Below are 16,886 nucleotides of genomic sequence, written 5' to 3' on the forward strand. Positions count from 1 at the left end.
GTTTATTTCTGATAGAAGCTGTTCAGGCTCAGAGTGTTCTCCGAGCAGTATGTCCAGCTCAGGACACTATAACCCATCAGGCAGGGGGCAGGGCAGGGCAGAGTGGATGGCCAGCAGCCTTCTGTTTAAATGAATATCAATCTTGCCTTCTAGGCTGAGCCGCCACCCCCCTGTCACCGCAGGGCTGTGATTGGTTCATAGGAGACCAACCTGCAGCGGCCGGTGAAAGCTGCTGTATCAGTGTCCATTCACTGACAACAATGAGGCTGAATAACTAATGAGCTCCGTCCAGGCTGAAGGGTCTTCCTTGCACTGTTCTCAGATTAGCTTTGGACATGACCAGCAGCCTTCCGTGGGCCAGATGCTGGACCAGGGAACCTACAGAATAGCAATGCTTTTATAAAAGAAAACATTTTTTTTAGCTTTATCACCAAAGAAGACACAAAGTAGGAGGATACAGACAGCTTTCCATTTGGATTACTTTTTCTTATCCATTTGATTTTTGAGGGCTCTAAGGGGAAGAAGCTTTGACGTCAAGGAGGTTGGAGTGGAGAAAACCAAAATGAAACCGAGGCTCTTGCTCACTTGCCTGGCAGCTTTCTACTGTTTGAGTAAGTACACTTTAAATTTCATATTCAGTATTGTAGCTTGGTTCAGCTGCTGGAGAGTGCAGGATGGGAACAAGGGGAACTTTGCCAAGTGCACAGAGCAGAGGATGCTGCTACAGCTCCCACTGCTGTGCTGCTGCTTTGACTTTGACTTTCAAATCTCTCAAATCTTTGGCACCTATTAAGTCTATAATCATCAAACAGCTTCCTTGTTAAATGCCCAGTTGTTTCCCATTGAACCTGTCAGTAAGTGTAAAGATTAGTGTTCCACCTGCACTGGTGTATCATCCCTGTGTTTTAAGCTCCTTAAATTTTTGTAAATTGTAGAAACATGCTTCTGCTCTGTCTTCAATTTTCCACTCTGTCCAGATGACTAGCACTTGTCAATATGTACATGGTTGTTAATTGATTTTCACTGATCCCCTGAATTAAAATGTACAATATGCAAACTCTTTCCTACACTTCCTGTCACATCTTGTGGCCTTCCAGGAAGAGAGAAAAGCTTCAGAGACACCAAGACAAACTGCCATTTACAGAGACCAAAAAAATGTAACTTCAACACAAATTTAGAATGTGGTATATGAATGTATACATACTTTATAGTCCATTTAAAGTTGTTATATTGAAAACACTGAATAACCTCTTATAGCCATGGGAACATTATGCAAATTAGCTGGCCATTGTGTAACATTCTTACAACAGTGAGTGGACATTTATTTTGGGGGTGGGTAGCCTAAACATAACTCCTAAAAATAGTAATATACAGGAGTAATAATATGACTTAGTGATCTATCTTGAATAAAAATGAAAGATTCAAATTAAGGGGGCATCCAACACTGTTTGACTAAACAAGAAATTTCATTCTTGAACTTGGAAACAGTGGTTAAAAAACTAAAAAAGTAACTTGAGGTCCATTCACTACCCTTTTCCTAAGATTTTAACTAAGCAAACTCCATTCACTGAGGAAGCCTGTGAAGTGCAGATGAAAACTCCCCATGTTTGTAAGTGGACCTAAAGTTAAGATTTCATCAAATTGAGGATTGCACTGTCAAGTATTTTAATTTTCCAGTTGTTGTTCAGGCATAATTATCACAGAAACATCAGTAATATAACCCAAAAAGTTGTACAACAAACAAATGTTTTATTTAAAAAACAAGCAGAGCATCTTTGCATGAGAAAGGGAGCAGTGCAGACGGTAAAGGAAACTGTCTTTATCTCAGACCACACTCAGGGGTCAGAGTCAGTGACCTCTGACCTTTGGGAGGGGGTTTCGCTCTGGGTCATCTTGGTCAGTGGAGCAGTCTGTGGGGAGGGGGCACAGACACAATAGGCCCCCCCAAGTCCTCAGTCTTCAGTGAGCTGACCTTCACACCCTCATCTCCATAACACTGCCCCCAGTCTGCGCGCAGATTGAGACCTTATTAAAAATATGTGTGTAGAGGGTAATCCCCCCTACAGCTGCCCATGACCATGTCCTCAGCAACCCTCCCCTGTCAGGGCTCCTCACACACAGTGTCCACGGTGGAGGGGGCCAGCAGAAACACCCTCTGGTTTAATCCACAGCGGGGACACAAAGGGCCTGTGGTGATGAAAAAGAGGCAAACATCTCAATCTGTGGAGAGTTTAGGGTAATGCTAAAAGGATTTGACCCATGTAAAGGTATAACTATGAGGATAATGGGACTTTCTGTAGAGGTCCAGTATTAACCTGACTATATGAGGTGTTAACAAGCACGCACAGCTTTGTGAACTTTTATCAGTCCATATAACTTCTTTCATTATTGGTTAGCAGTAAATCTGTGAGATCCTTAATGATTTATGTTCCCACCCAGGTATGTCCAGTGAGAGTGGGTGATAGTAGAAACATGACCGAGCTGTTCCTGGTGAGACCAGACAGGATGACCATGTGCTAAATATAAACCCAAAGCTGCTCATAAACTTCACCAGCTTTTATACGATGTTCATGATCTGTAAATTTCCAGCTGCTTAAACTGCTGGTCAGAGTCGGTAAACCCAGTGTTCTCATAGTAAATGCAAAGGAGCCTATAACAAATAGTTGTCTTCTGCTACTACAGTTATTGTCCCATTAGCTGACTGCCTCATTTGTCCAGTGTCCAGTCTCTTGCACAATGATGAGTCCCTGAGTGTCTTATTATTGAGTTTTGTGAGGTTTGAGAGTCCTTACAGGCTTTTTGTTTTAAATGAGATTTAACTAATAAGAGTTGCTGCTTCCTGACACCTCACTGATTAAAACTGCAGGACCAACAAAGAGGCCTCCTCTCCATCACATTCAAGATTATTGCTTATTGATCCACCTGGCCAGTGGGGACCATGTTTTTTAGGCCAGGCTTTTTGAACCTGCACTGACCATTAGAAATCAGCCCCCAAATGCAGATGGGACATCCTGGTCCCAGGGGCCCATGGGGCCAATATCAGTTTATGCATAGGTAAGCATGTTATCAATAGGTCAGGAAACAGATTCACTGCTGTGAAAAGACCAAGCACACTAAATCTCGTGTTAATATAACTGTATTTATATAAAACAAATCCACTTAATATCATTAGAAATTTTGTAGGTTTCACATTCAGGTTACTAATAAAATGAAGTTCTGTTTGAAAGTGTTGAAAACAGCTTAGTACCAAACTGCAATATATCTTTGGGACTGGTTTAAACTGAAATGTGTCCAAAGTACAGAAGTTCAAAAACTGTCAACTTCATAAAGTTGGCAGATCCATAATCTTTTATCAGATTTTAGTTTCTTCTGTCAAAAAAGATGATAAATGAGTTTGGTAGGAAGCCAGTTTATATTTCTCAAAATTAGGCACCCAAAATAGAATTGCTTTTGAAGCCAAAACTCAGATATTATATCTCCATAAATGTAAAAAAAAAAACCTTTAAGTTGGAAGACTATATGTGTTAAAAGTGCACTTTGAGTTATGGACACAAGCATGTTTCATCTTCATTTCTTAGAAACACACTGTTTAGACATTGAACTTGGCACATGGCACCCAGGAAATGACAATAAAAAAGGCCTATAGGCAGACCCCCCCTACAACAACTACAATAGCATGTTAACAGAAACACAGCTGAGAAAACTCGCCGTCTCCAAGTAAGAGGAGCAACTTCCCATTAGAGGGACAAAGGAGGAAGCCCCGGGGCAATGGGTTTCATGCCTGCCCGGCCATTCCCACCTTCCAGCTTAGACCTACTACACATTCATTGTTCAAACTGCTCCCTCTTCAGAAACAGATATAATAGAGGACAAGGTCAAGAGCAAAGGAAATTAACAAATGGAAATATTCGAACATATCTGCACATTGCAGCTTTAAAAGTGCTCTGATTTGTTAATATTTCAATTAATTATCAAAAATGTACTCCAATTGTATCTCTGCAGATACATGCTGTAAATCCATGAAGTGTGAAGCTCCAACCCTGACTCTCACTCTTAAACCTTCAACCTTATTCTCAACCCTACATCATATGGGACCACCTTTTCTCATTTTTATTCTACTTGCCATTCCTGGCTCAAATCCATGCAGCCTTCAAAAGTTGCCTTTCAAACAGAGCTGTCTAAGGGGGAAGAGAGGATAAAGGAAAATAAATTGATGAACGGATTTGGATATGGCGCTCAAGACCCCTGTGTCTTTGTCTGTCTTTTTTTTTTTTACGGGGGGATGGACAGAAATCTGTGAAGTTCAGGGGCAGCGATCCTGCTAAACAATAGCTGTGGAGGGCTGGGAGAGCAGCTCAGGCTGGACGCAAGCTGCCCCCCACCCTCATCTACACATCCATCCTCCTCACCTCTGACTCTCTCATGACCCCTGAGGAGCTTGGGGTTACAAGCACAGGGCTGTAGTGTGGGGGTTGTTGGGTTAACCCCTCCCTTCGAAAAATCTCATTATAGTCCCCCTATATTGAAAAGAGTCCAATCTCTAATGCTATGCACTTAATCACACCTCATGCGGGTTCAGCTTGTTGGAAGATGCAGAGAGTTCATTTAACTCCTACAGTGGAGTTGCTTTAAATGTTGCTGTCTAACGTCGTTTAGTCTTGACACACTATTAACATCCTTCATTCATCTTGATACAGAGAGTCTCACTGGATTTGAGGCCTGAAACTGGAAACTTAACGAACGATTGATCCCAGTGAGCACTACATTTTTTGTTGTTGGTGGTGTCAGTTCAACTAGATGGTCAATTCTGAAGCTGTACTTTGAGATGATGTTGTAATGGACTGCACTGTCCTAAAAGATGTTCCAGTTTCATCCACCTAACGTTAAAATGACCAAAGACTTGAATTAACACTTTTCCAATACAGTGTCAAAACTTGCATGGTAAGCTTCCGAGATATCAAAATTATTGCAAGACTGTGTGACTGAACTCCGAACGAACTACAGCTCTCCATTAAAGCTGGTTCGCTCTACCCTTTACAAAACCTTAGCATAGCATGTGATGATGAGTCATCAAGGTAGATCCTGTTGACAAACAAGAATTTTGATTTTTAACTTTAACCAGTTCCTTTTTACAGATTTAGGTTGTGTCAATGACTGAAATTATCTATCTTGCATTACATTGACTTGCATTACCCTGTGGTATCTTAAATTATGTTATCCTAATGCAAGTTATGTTACCGTAACTTACATTACCTTGAATTATGTTACTTTAAAGGTGAACTTTGCAAGAAAACAATGTATAGACTCATACAAAAGTAATCTCTCTCAATCATCACACCAGTGTGTGGCAATTATATATCTGCAGAGACTCCGCGCTTTGCCTGTATTTTCTTATTTTGCTCTTATTTTGCTATGTTCGGGGCATTCCTGGGCACAGTATGCAGGTGAAGTCAGAATTTCATAAAAAGGTAGCAATGAGGTGCCAGACTGGAAGCAGCAAACATTCAAAAATCATGGACACAGTGCAGAAAAAAATGCAAATATAGGACGATGAAACCTGCACACGAAATCAGAGTGAATCTGGAGTTGGCTTTCACTTTCACCAGCAATACTGTTTACAAACAGTAAAATGACAATTCCTGCATAACATAAGTACCCATAAGTTACTTTACCTTATAGTGCATTAACTTACACTACATTCCTTTGTGCCCCCTTAAATGGTCAGCATTCACCTTAGACTGCCTTATACAATACCTTATGTTAGCTTATGTTGAGTTGTGTTTTACTTTAGTATTTGGTTATAGTTTAGACTATATTTCAACTTCTGAGAGCATCTCTAAACAATGAACAATATGTACTGTATAAGCGATTAGTCTTTAGAAGTCATCTTGCAGTGTGTTCTCAATCCTGCGCCTATGTAGACATTGTAATGGTGATTATAAAGTGGGAAACCAGGCACAGAAATCCAATGTTAATTGGCATTAGTTCTTCTTGAACCAGTATCAACAAAGATTCCTGCTATGACATAACCTTGTCATAGCAGTACCTTAGTCATACACTCTCCTGCATCTGAGATCAACATTGGTCTTTTAGGCCTCGTAGGCTGCAACACCATGTGTTTGATAACGCTGGCCACAGAATGTGATGCAAGTCCCCCCTTGGGAGCCCTGAATTTCATTACCAGGCCTGAGGGATGGGGGCTCAGGGGGGTTGCAGGGCTCTATCAGCCCAGAGCCACAGTCCTCTCTGCTGGCTGCATCTGCTGGGTGGGAGATCTCTCATTAAGGAGGGCAGATGCTCATTTCTTGATGTGACACATCAGTGATGCCAGTGACAGAGATCATGAGGAGGGGGAACAGCTCTGCTCTATGTTCAGGCTTTGGATAAGCTTTGCTGATTTGTTTTATAAGTGGCAGTCTGAAATCTGATGAGCTCTTGTAAAACCTCAAACCCATTCCATCAACTACCTTGTCGATAAGGAGTGAGCAACCTGCTTGTATTAAGAGAGATTGCAGCTTGTTAAAATAGCCAACTTTGTGGTAATTGTATTTACAATGCCATGATACCTAAGTCCAACCATTTACAGGATGCTTTTTTGGGGAGTAGTGAAGGTGTTAAAGGGTCAATTGATCCAAATCTCAAAAAGTGATATTATTTCACTTTGGTCTATATCCATGCAGATGTTTTTGGTTTTATGCCTCCAAACCAGTACAACAGAGATGATTAAAGTCTTATCTGCTCACAGGATTAAAAATTGAAAAAAAAAATAAAAAAATTGAAATCAAAATGAACATCTGTTTCCAAGACTCTCGAAAGGCATGTTCCAGTAAAAATGTTGCTTTTTAATGCTGTGAGCACCACAAACCAATTTCCAATATAGTGAGGCAGAGGCAGAAATCACAGAGATATATACTGGTGGTATCTAAACAGCTAGCAACACATTAGTATAGAGCATCAGCTGCCCTTCAGAGTAAAAATGAACTTCACTGAGAACAGAAATAAACAAAACAACTGAAGTCAATCCAAAGTCAAGTTCAGCTGCAGGCTGCTGTGTGTAGGATGTGATGCTTGATGGTGGCTGGACAACAATACATTTTGTTGTCCAGCTCACAGCTCAGTTAAAGAAAAGGGTGTGTTTGGCTGGACAGATGCAAGACTTCGTAATGACATTGATAAGGCATTGTGCAGGTTCAAGTGCAACCATGATTGTTACCGCTTTACAGCTGGGAAGGAAAGCGGCTAGCCTAGGGTTCAAGGTTCTTTGCATTTGTGGACATTAACACCAAAAAAGGCTAAAGAAAATAGGGAAGACTGAGAGTGTCACCAAGGTCATGGAGGGGAGGGGACAAGGGTGAGATAGAGAGCTCTGGTGGCATGGGAAAGTCACCTCAGAGATGGATCTGAAAGGACGCGACAAGGCAGGAGGGGTGGAGGGGATGCATAAGAAGGGGCAGATGGTGCCCTTGGGTGCATGGTGGCGGACGGGAGTTTTTACAGAGGTTACTGTGGGTGAGGTGCAAATAAGCATAGTCACAACACTATTGTCACAATTGGCCCCGACTTCAATAGAGGGTCTCCTAACTTGACCCCGGCAACCCTTGCCAGTGTTCTCCTCCCAAACTCGGGTATTGTTGTTGCCCTCTCTGGCTGGATAGCTCACTGGCATCCAGCTTCCATTGTGGCTTGACTTCAGTAAAAGCGTTATAGGCCGCAAAACCAAATGCACCATCAATCAGATGAGGTGGTTTTGGGTGTTGAGGGAGGTTTTTCAGATAATTTGGTTAGGGTAATCTGAGGCTTGGTGTCCAACAGAGAAGCCTCCCCTTGTGCTATTGTATCATGAACCATGGTGTGTTTGTGGGTTTTAGTTGAAAAATAGATGGAGTTTCCTATGCTCAACCAAAATCCTCCCATGTCTTAGTAGAAAACCCTCCAAGCGCAGTTCAAGGTTACTCTTTCATGTAAAACTGATTCCAAAAACTTACTATGACTCTAAATGACGGTTTCATTGGATTTTTTGTTTGGTTTCTTATGGTGTGTTTGGACTGATTGAGTAGGACTGCTGGACTGGACTGTGCCATTCAGATGTATTTGCAACAAACAGCCAATGTTCTACATGTAGACCCCAACATGGTTTTGCCACAAAGCTTCTGTGCATATCAGTATTTCTAATACCAGACTCATCCTGTTTTTTAGTGACCATAGCTATTTATCCAGATTTTTAAGCCCAAACATGATCTTTTCCTAATCATAACCAAATGGTTTGTGTGCCTAAACCTAACCACACATTAACCACAGCATTGTTGAAACTTAAAGTAATGTAATGTTTCAACGTATCCACTACAAAACAACGTACAAAAGTAATGCATCGATTTCGGTTTGCAGAAAAGTACAATGCCAACAGTTTTTCTGGCATCATTTTTTATCTGAAGCTAGCTAGCCACATACATACTGACCCTAAATGTATGTGTGTATGTGTGTGTGAGTCGTATGCCTGTGTGTGTTTTTGTAAAAGGTAGTTCACACTCAGAGTGATTGATCTCAGAATATACCCAGTACTCTATTTTTTTCCATTATTTTCCCGTCACTGGAATGTATTTCAGTTTGTAGAGATATTGACAGTATGACTTGACCTTTATTGAGCCTCCCATCACTTCCTACATGGACCTCATTACATTTCTGAGTTTGAATATTTCTCAACAAATTATCATTTCAAGTAATCAGATTTGTAGCATTTCTCTCTCTGATAATCTGTCTTTCTCCTCCTCCTGTGTGCAGGTGGCTGTCTGTCCTCAGAGCTGTCCTTCCTGCTAGAGCCAAGTGATGTGATCGCGGTGAGGGACCGTCCACTCATGCTGGACTGTCGGGTACAGGGCGAGGAACCGATCATGGTCACTTGGCGTAAAAATGGGGTACCTTTACCTACCAGCCCGCGGGTCCGGGTGCTGGCGAATGGCACGCTGTTCATCCAGAGTTTCCAGAAACGCAGAGAGGGGAGTGACGCAGATATGGGGGAGTACGACTGCGCCGCCCAAAATCGCTATGGCTTGCTGGTCAGCCGCAAGGCCAAAGTCCATTTGGCATGTAAGTGTTTGACAGTGACTGCACATGACTTTCACAATATGTATGCATACAAGTACATATGCTTTGGAAGGGCACAGACTGGAGGAAATAATCTAATTGGTTATCTTATTCCCTGATGAGCAGAACAAGTTCCTCACAGTGCAAATGAGTTGAGTAGGAAATTGGAGAGGCAAAGAGGAAGTGCATTATCCAACATCTGCACATCATCAATTCCTACAGCTACATTGTAAAGATATGGAAATACTGAGATCATAATTATGAGAGCCTTATCTCATACTTTCGGAAACTATCTCATAATTTAGATACTGATGTCGTCATTTTGAGATCCCTTTGTGTAATTAGGAGATGCTACATTTTCTTTCTCTGGTTAATGTAGTTTTCTCCTTAGAGGTCTTATCAGAAATTTACTTTAAAGTTCAAAGTAACTTGTTTTTCATTACTTAATGCACATTGTAATAAAGGACTGGTGTCAGGATTTTAGAAGTACTGAGTTCCCCAACACACTCCCTGCTAGACACCAAAAATGATACAAATATTTGTTTGGTTTCTCTATATTTCATTATTCAGTAAACTATCAAATAATATTTTCTGTGTGTCTTAATTCCCTATATATGAGGACCTGCAGCCTTCTCCACAGTTGTAGCCAGTTTCTGGTGAAGAAATTCTTGATTAATTAGGGCCCATAAGTAGTCAAGTTGAATATGCTGAGCTTAAAATAAGCTTAAAAAAAGCTTAAAACCTCCAATAAAATATCCATCATGAGTTAGTTTTTCCCTGATTTGAATGATCTTGGAAAGCCAGAAGCCTTGGTACAGTAAGTTACTCACTTAATAACACAAGCTGCTGTGGCTGGTAAGATAAGTGTAGCAGGTAAAAACCATCAATTTTAAAGAGCACTAAGCTTCACAGTGCTCTTTCATTTTACATTACCTGATTTTGGCTCCAGCCAGTGATGATTACTGCAATGTTTTGATAAAGAATATTTCTGTGAAATCATACTGGACTCTCATATCACATTTCACAGCTAAATGACCATTTGTATATAAATTACTCTTCATGTGTTACATTGAATTTGTGAAGAAAACTTGATCTTGCTTGCCTCAATTGAACAAAGAATCCAAAAAAAGTGAATATTCATGAATTGTAATTGTAAAAGTATTGGGAGCCAAGTGGAAAAACAGCCAAGCTATCAAAACATTCTTTAACAAATTCTCACACAGCTCGTGCAGTTGTATGTGCAGTACTTCCCAATACATGCATTTTTGAATTTGAAACACTTCAGCCAATGAGTAGCATGCCTGAGCATGCATCTGCGAATTAGGTCACTTGAGCAGACTTCAAACGCACGTGTGTACCCAGACAGGCTTAAAATAGTTTGTGCTAACGTGTTGTAAATCAAAATGTTTTAGAAAAAATGCACGTGTTTATGAAGTATTGAGCATATGACTGGATAAATAGGAGCTGGATTATACTGCACAAGTTATATGGGAGCGTGAGAACACATGTTTTGATTTAGTTTTGTTGTTGTATGTCTTGCTGTCTTTGGATTCTCCTTCACTGTGGAGGCCTATGATAAAAAACAGTTTTCTTCATTACTTAATTGAAGGTAACACATTGTGAGCAATTCATATACAAATGGTTGTTTTGCAGGTGAATTATTCTTTTAAGAGAAGAAGTAGCTGTTTTGAACATGCTTTTCTGTTTAACATGCATGCACACAGTGCTTATGTGAGCATTTCTTCATCTGGTTATCAGGGGCTGAGATAGCATACAATAACTGTTCTAGAGGTTTAGTGTCTCATTCTGTGGGACTTTTTTCATAGTTGTCAAACCAGTCACTCTGCAGGTTATCACAGCAAAGAAACTGGTGAATAAGATATTATCATATACAATAGGAATGCTGGATAAAACTATAAGTTCGAACTTCCAAGTTGTAATACACATGATTTACCTTCACACTTTTAGAGTGTATGAAGGCCATTTGATTAAAAAAAAAAAAACATAACACAGTAATGACCTTCATTACAGTGATTTATATGTGAGGACTACAAACTCTTCACTTGAAGATAAATGATCCTGGTGTTTCATTACAATTGTGGGGTTTTGTTTTGTTGATGTGTATGTGAAGTGCATGTGATGTAGATTGTATATATTGAGAAATCTAAATTAAATCTTATCAAAACACAGACAACAAACAGGCACTTCCTCAGGCATTTTAATATCCACATCCCAGCATTATCCACAGGCCGTAAACCTGCACAGTGAGCTAGAGGATGTCCCACAGATAGTCACCACATGTTGCCTTTTCTCTGTCAAAACATCCCATAGTCTTTGTTATAAATGATGCTTCAAACGGTGAACACCTCTGCATCATACTCGGCAACCCACACCCCCCTCGGACTCTTTGATCCTTTGTTGCCAGAGGGAACAAGTGCCCAGATACAAACCTTCCACCAAAACATGCCAGGTTCATTATGGAAAACCTATAAATTACACTGCTCAGCACATGTAGGCATGTACAGTAATGTACATGCCTACATGTGCTGAACACACACATGTACCTGCACTACTTGTACAACGTTCTCCCCACCCCCACCCCTTCAATCAGTCCAATAAAACCAGGGGTTTATGGTTAATCCAGGAGAATTACGGCTATCCCGAGGTGGTTTTACCTCAATGCAATGAGTTGCCATGGTGATGCTCTCTCATTTGCAGACCCCTCCTCTATGGTATACACCCTTATTGATTATGGCAACCAGGTCATTAGGAATCTGTGTGTGTGTGTGTGTGTGTGTGTGTGTGTGTGTGTGTGTGTGTGTGTGCGTGTAGTAGGTATTACAGCCTTTGTGAGCAAAAAAATATGTCATGATTTACAGTAACAAAGGCTACATATAATTTGGAAATGGATCATAAAATTGCTAAAATAATTCCAATTCAAACCCCAAGATTTTGCACTTTCACAACCACAGTTTAGAGTTCAACAGAAATCATTATGACCCTTAACTCATTCCAAAATGTCCTGAATTTACTCATTTAAGCGGATTTTTGTGTTGTTTGCTCCTCAGCTCTTCCGAAGTTCCACACCCACCCTCTGTCTATGTCGGTGGATGAGGGAAGCGTAGCCCGCTTCCAGTGTCAGATCAACGGAGTACCTGAAGCTAATATCACCTGGGAGAGAGACAGAGCACCGCTCAACACCACCGACAACAGGTAACATACACACATGCTCTACAGTGTATAAACCTTGCTGCTCCTTCAACTTTTACTGTACAAACTCAGCTGTCAACATGTACGATTCAAGGGTGAAGGGTACAAATAGGTATTTTCCTCTAAGTAGTATAAAATTATTCCCTGCCTATTTTTTTTTTTACACCTAAAACATCTACATTTTGTCATAATATGGCTGGACAGACTCAGGAAGCTAATTTTGTTGCTTACAAGTCATGCAATGTATAGATCTATATAGTAAAGATGAGGTTTTTATGACCCATCCACCCCCCCCCAAAAAACATGTGAAAAACATGTGGTACGGTCTCAGAAATTATAGAAGTATTACAGTAAAAGTATATATATTTGCACTATGAAAAAAACTGCACTTATTAGTCACTCGACATTAAAGTGTATTTGTACATCACTGTGTACATTTGCTAATCAGCAACCCACAGTACTGTAACTTTTGCATTGCGTGCTGCCTAGGGGTGTTATTTTTCAGTTCACATTTTAACAGTTTCACTTATGGCTAAAACTGACAGGACATTTATCATTTTACCTCTCCTCCCTGTCCAGATACACTCTCCTGCCGATGGGTATTCTCCAGGTGACAGGCGTAAGGCAGGCAGATGCAGGAGTTTTCCGCTGTGTCGCCACCAACATCGCCAATACTCGCTACAGCCATGAGGCCATGCTCAACATCACTGGTTGGTGGACACACTTGTACACTGGTTATAGCTACATTATTCATTTCTTTATGTATTAAACTGTAAGGTATATGGGATGTGTCCATGTACGTATAGAGGTCATTGTCTTCACTGCACTATATCTCACAATTTTTTTTACCATATTCCTTCATCCTACCAGGTGGGGCTCCCAGAACCTACAAGGAGCCAGTCATCCTGTCAGGGCCCCAGAATCTGACCATCACTGTCCATCAGACGGCCATCTTGGAGTGCATCGCCACGGGAAACCCAAGGCCAATTGTTTCCTGGAGCAGGCTAGGTACCACCGGATGATTGGAGGAGAAGTTAACAATACGCAGCACGTTTTAAGCTTGATCTCACAAACTATTTCTGTGTCCATCAGATGGACGCTCCATCGGGGTGGAGGGGATCCAGGTACTAGGAACAGGGAACCTGATGATCTCAGATGTTTCCCTGCAGCACTCTGGTGTGTATGTGTGTGCTGCAAATCGGCCCGGCACAAGAATGAGACGTACTGCACTCGGACGACTCGTAGTACAAGGTAAGGCTAAACAGAGATACATACTGTTAAAGTACTCTGGGTCAAAGCACTTATTGGCCCAGTAGAGCTCCTCACTTGCCACCAGTGCTCGCCACGGAGTTTGTATTGATTAAAACCTGGTTTACACCTGTGATGAATCTACGCCACAGGTACGCCATAGCTTATGCCATACTGTACCTGATGTGCACCTCCCGAGAAAATGTAATGACACGTTGCAGCAACACAGACCTCATGGTCATTTCAAACTTCTGTTAAATATTATTGCTGCTAAGCCATGTTTTATGTGTTGGCTGAATCACTGCACAGAAACTCAACACAGTGGCATAGAAACCCTGCCACCAACTAATGTTTTGGTGGTAGAATTGCAGAATGATAGACACACCAGCACACAAGAACAATGATGTAAGCAACTTGCATAGGCTTTGGCATAGGCTCTGCATGATGCTTATGTACAACTAGAAATCAGCCTTAATCCTGCAGACATAGCATTTTTGTTAGCAAGGAACAGTTCAACATTGTCTTTTTTGCTATTGTACCTACGCCAAGTGAGAAAATTAGAGAAAAAAGTTATAATCTCTCTGTGTCCATTATAGGCAGGGACATAACCATTTCAAAAATACTCAGTCTATGAGTCCAGATTTCCCCAGTGAAACCTCAGAAATGTTCAACAGGCAAAAAAAAATCTGTAAAAGTTTATCAATATTATTATCCTATGTCTCACATATTATAGGCCTACATGTAGCTGTTATATTACTGAATCACTGCCCAGAAGGAAGTGTGCATCTACTGCTAGCTCATCGAGCACCAACCAGCTAACTAACATTACAGCTAAGCCTAGGAGGACACCATTAATGTTTACATTTACCACTGTCATGCGCATTGAGCACGAGCCTCTCTTACATGAGTAGATGCACGCTTCCTTTTGCCTTGCAGATACAGTTGACAGGTGTAGTTTGCCAGAAGAAAAAGTAGTTCCTATATAAAACTGCTCACATCAAGGTCTGTGGATCATCTTGAGAAACCAGGTCATGATTTCTGGAAAGAGACAATGCTGCTGATGTTTTTTTCTAGTGCCATCTCGTTCCATTATATTCAAGCGATGACAGACACCTCTACAACCAATATGTGCAACATTCGGAAACTCACATCCAAACAGTCTAGATTGTGAAATGGGACTACAGTCAAGAGGAAAAATATTTATTTGTGATTTTAGGGTGAACTGTTGCTTTAAGTGACAGATTTAACCTTAAAAAATCCATCATGTGATTCCTAAATGTTGGACTGTTCCTTTAATGTAAAAGTAAATCAGTGCAGAGCACGTAGCAGTCAGGGAAGGAATGAAGATACACATACATAAGAAAATAAGTTTGAATCATATTTAAAAATATAAAAATTGTTATGCAATCATACTGCTCTGTAAATTGACCATCTTATATAGATACAACCTTTCCTGCAAACATGTAGCCTTTTAGCAGCCTATGTTTAATAAGCAGACCTCTATGAACGATCCTTTGAGTGTGTGTGTGTGTGTGTGTGTGTGTGTGTGTGTGTGTGTGTGTGGAGTGTGCACTTGACCATATTAACTGGCGGTGGTGGCGGAGGGGAGAGGAAGGAAAGGGTCAATAGCAAAGCTCCACCCTTTCTTCTCACCTTTGCCCCTGGTTGTTTAGTGGGGGTGGAGGCTAGGAGCATGGGCCTGCTGTACAGTGACACTATTGGTGTGTGACCCCTCCCCATCTCAACCACACATATGCGCACCCTTTCCAGTCTCTTTGTAACAATTAAGCGCTAACACCAGTGTTCAGTGGTGTGTCTGTGTATGTGTGTGTAAGAGGGGGGTGGAGGGCTCTCTATGACGTTGACTCATCCATCACCCTGCAGATGTCCATACACTCTGCCCACATATATTTCTCACTGTCATTAGCTTTGTTTTAATTAGCTGTCCTGAGGCGAGCTCAATTAGCAGCTCACCTCCCAAAGTGTTAGAGGGCGAACAGGGGGATGAGACAGAAACATGAAGAGCGTTAAAGTGTTCAGTTTCTAATTAGCAAGCTATCTCTGGTTCCTCTGTAGATGTATAGGGTGTTCCTGTAAGGAGTGAAATTTGATTTGTATAAAGGCGGGAGGGGATGGTGGATGGCGTGATGTCAGTCAGGCTGCAAGCTACTGCAGACTGCTGTTCAAGATTAACAGACAGAGCCAGTTTTAGCAACCCGTCACTTTGTTTCCAGCGGCTTTTTAGGCACTAGTCATGCGTGTTTTTTAGCCACCCATTACTGTGTGTTGTGTTTTTTCCAGCGGGGATAGTACCATGAAAAGCAGTTGTTTTTTACAGAGACATTGCTGCCTTTCCAGTAAGGAGTAGGCCCCCAAAACTGGTTATTTTAAGACAAAGCATGGTCTTTTCCTAACCATATCCAAGTGGTTTTTGTGTCTAAATCTAACCATACATAAAGTACAGCATTGTTGAAATGTAAAGTTTCAATGTATCCACCACATGATTATGCACAAATGTAACGTATATGCTGTTTGCAGAAACGTACAATACCAAAATATTTCCTGGCGGCTGGGTTATGTTATAAGGGAGGGACTGCTTACAATCACTCGAGGACTTAATACTTCTGCTTCATTGAATTTTAGAAGGAAATGTGCTGTTTTTATTCAATTACATTTATCTGACAGCTTTAGTTACTTTGAAAATTAAGATGTTACTTACAATACAACATTTTCTTGTTGAGGTATTTGTGTCTTTACTTAATCGAAGGATCAGAGTACTTCTTTTACCACCAGTGTTGTCAATTTGCAGTCACAAGAACATTAAGTTGTACTCCATTAATTTTGTATTGCACTTCCCTAAAGTTGGGTGACTTGTGAGAGACATATTAAAAATAGAATGGTCGCAATCTGTGCAGAAGAGGCCAAAATTTCCAGACTTTTAGTCTGCAGCAAAACTCTCAAACTTAATGCCTACGCTCCAAGTTGAGAAAATCTTAATGGCGTAATGAGGATTATTTTCTCAGAGCTTGTAACTATCTACCAGATAGTACAAATGTTTTTACTCCCCATGCCACGATGAGTAAATTAAACTTTGTGTAAAGTTGGTGGCGTGCACTTTTAACAGTTCTAAACTAGACTTATGTTACTGCTTGTTTTAAGTCACCTTTTTAGTCTGTGCGCTAACCACACAACACTGAACTCACTTCAGAACAACTCTCCTATATGTCATTGTGTAAGACTTAATCTTTTGGTGTTTTGTGGTGCTCTGTCAACCTGCACACCTGCAATAAAGTACATGTCCGAAACATGCTGTGCTAAGGCATCAGAATTACATTATAGTAGCTTGC

At 40.9% G+C, this 16,886-nt stretch overlaps 1 protein-coding gene across 2 annotated transcripts in view; it reads left to right on the forward strand.

The window, feature by feature from the left end:
- Positions 1-326: 326 nt before the first annotated feature.
- Positions 327-16,886, forward strand: part of si:ch211-57n23.4 (immunoglobulin superfamily DCC subclass member 3) — a 34,433-nt gene continuing 17,873 nt past the window's right edge. For both annotated transcript variants that reach the window (XM_050035302.1, XM_050035303.1), the window contains exons 1-6: positions 327-611; positions 8,779-9,084; positions 12,150-12,294; positions 12,871-13,001; positions 13,162-13,299; positions 13,384-13,542. In XM_050035302.1, the coding sequence (XP_049891259.1) occupies positions 563-611; positions 8,779-9,084; positions 12,150-12,294; positions 12,871-13,001; positions 13,162-13,299; positions 13,384-13,542 (928 nt within the window). In that variant the 5' untranslated portion in view covers positions 327-562. The remainder of the gene's footprint in view (positions 612-8,778; positions 9,085-12,149; positions 12,295-12,870; positions 13,002-13,161; positions 13,300-13,383; positions 13,543-16,886) is intronic.

The sequence above is a fragment of the Epinephelus moara genome, chromosome 22 (genome assembly GCF_006386435.1).
Source record: "Epinephelus moara isolate mb chromosome 22, YSFRI_EMoa_1.0, whole genome shotgun sequence".
Taxonomy (NCBI): Eukaryota; Metazoa; Chordata; class Actinopteri; order Perciformes; family Serranidae; genus Epinephelus; species Epinephelus moara.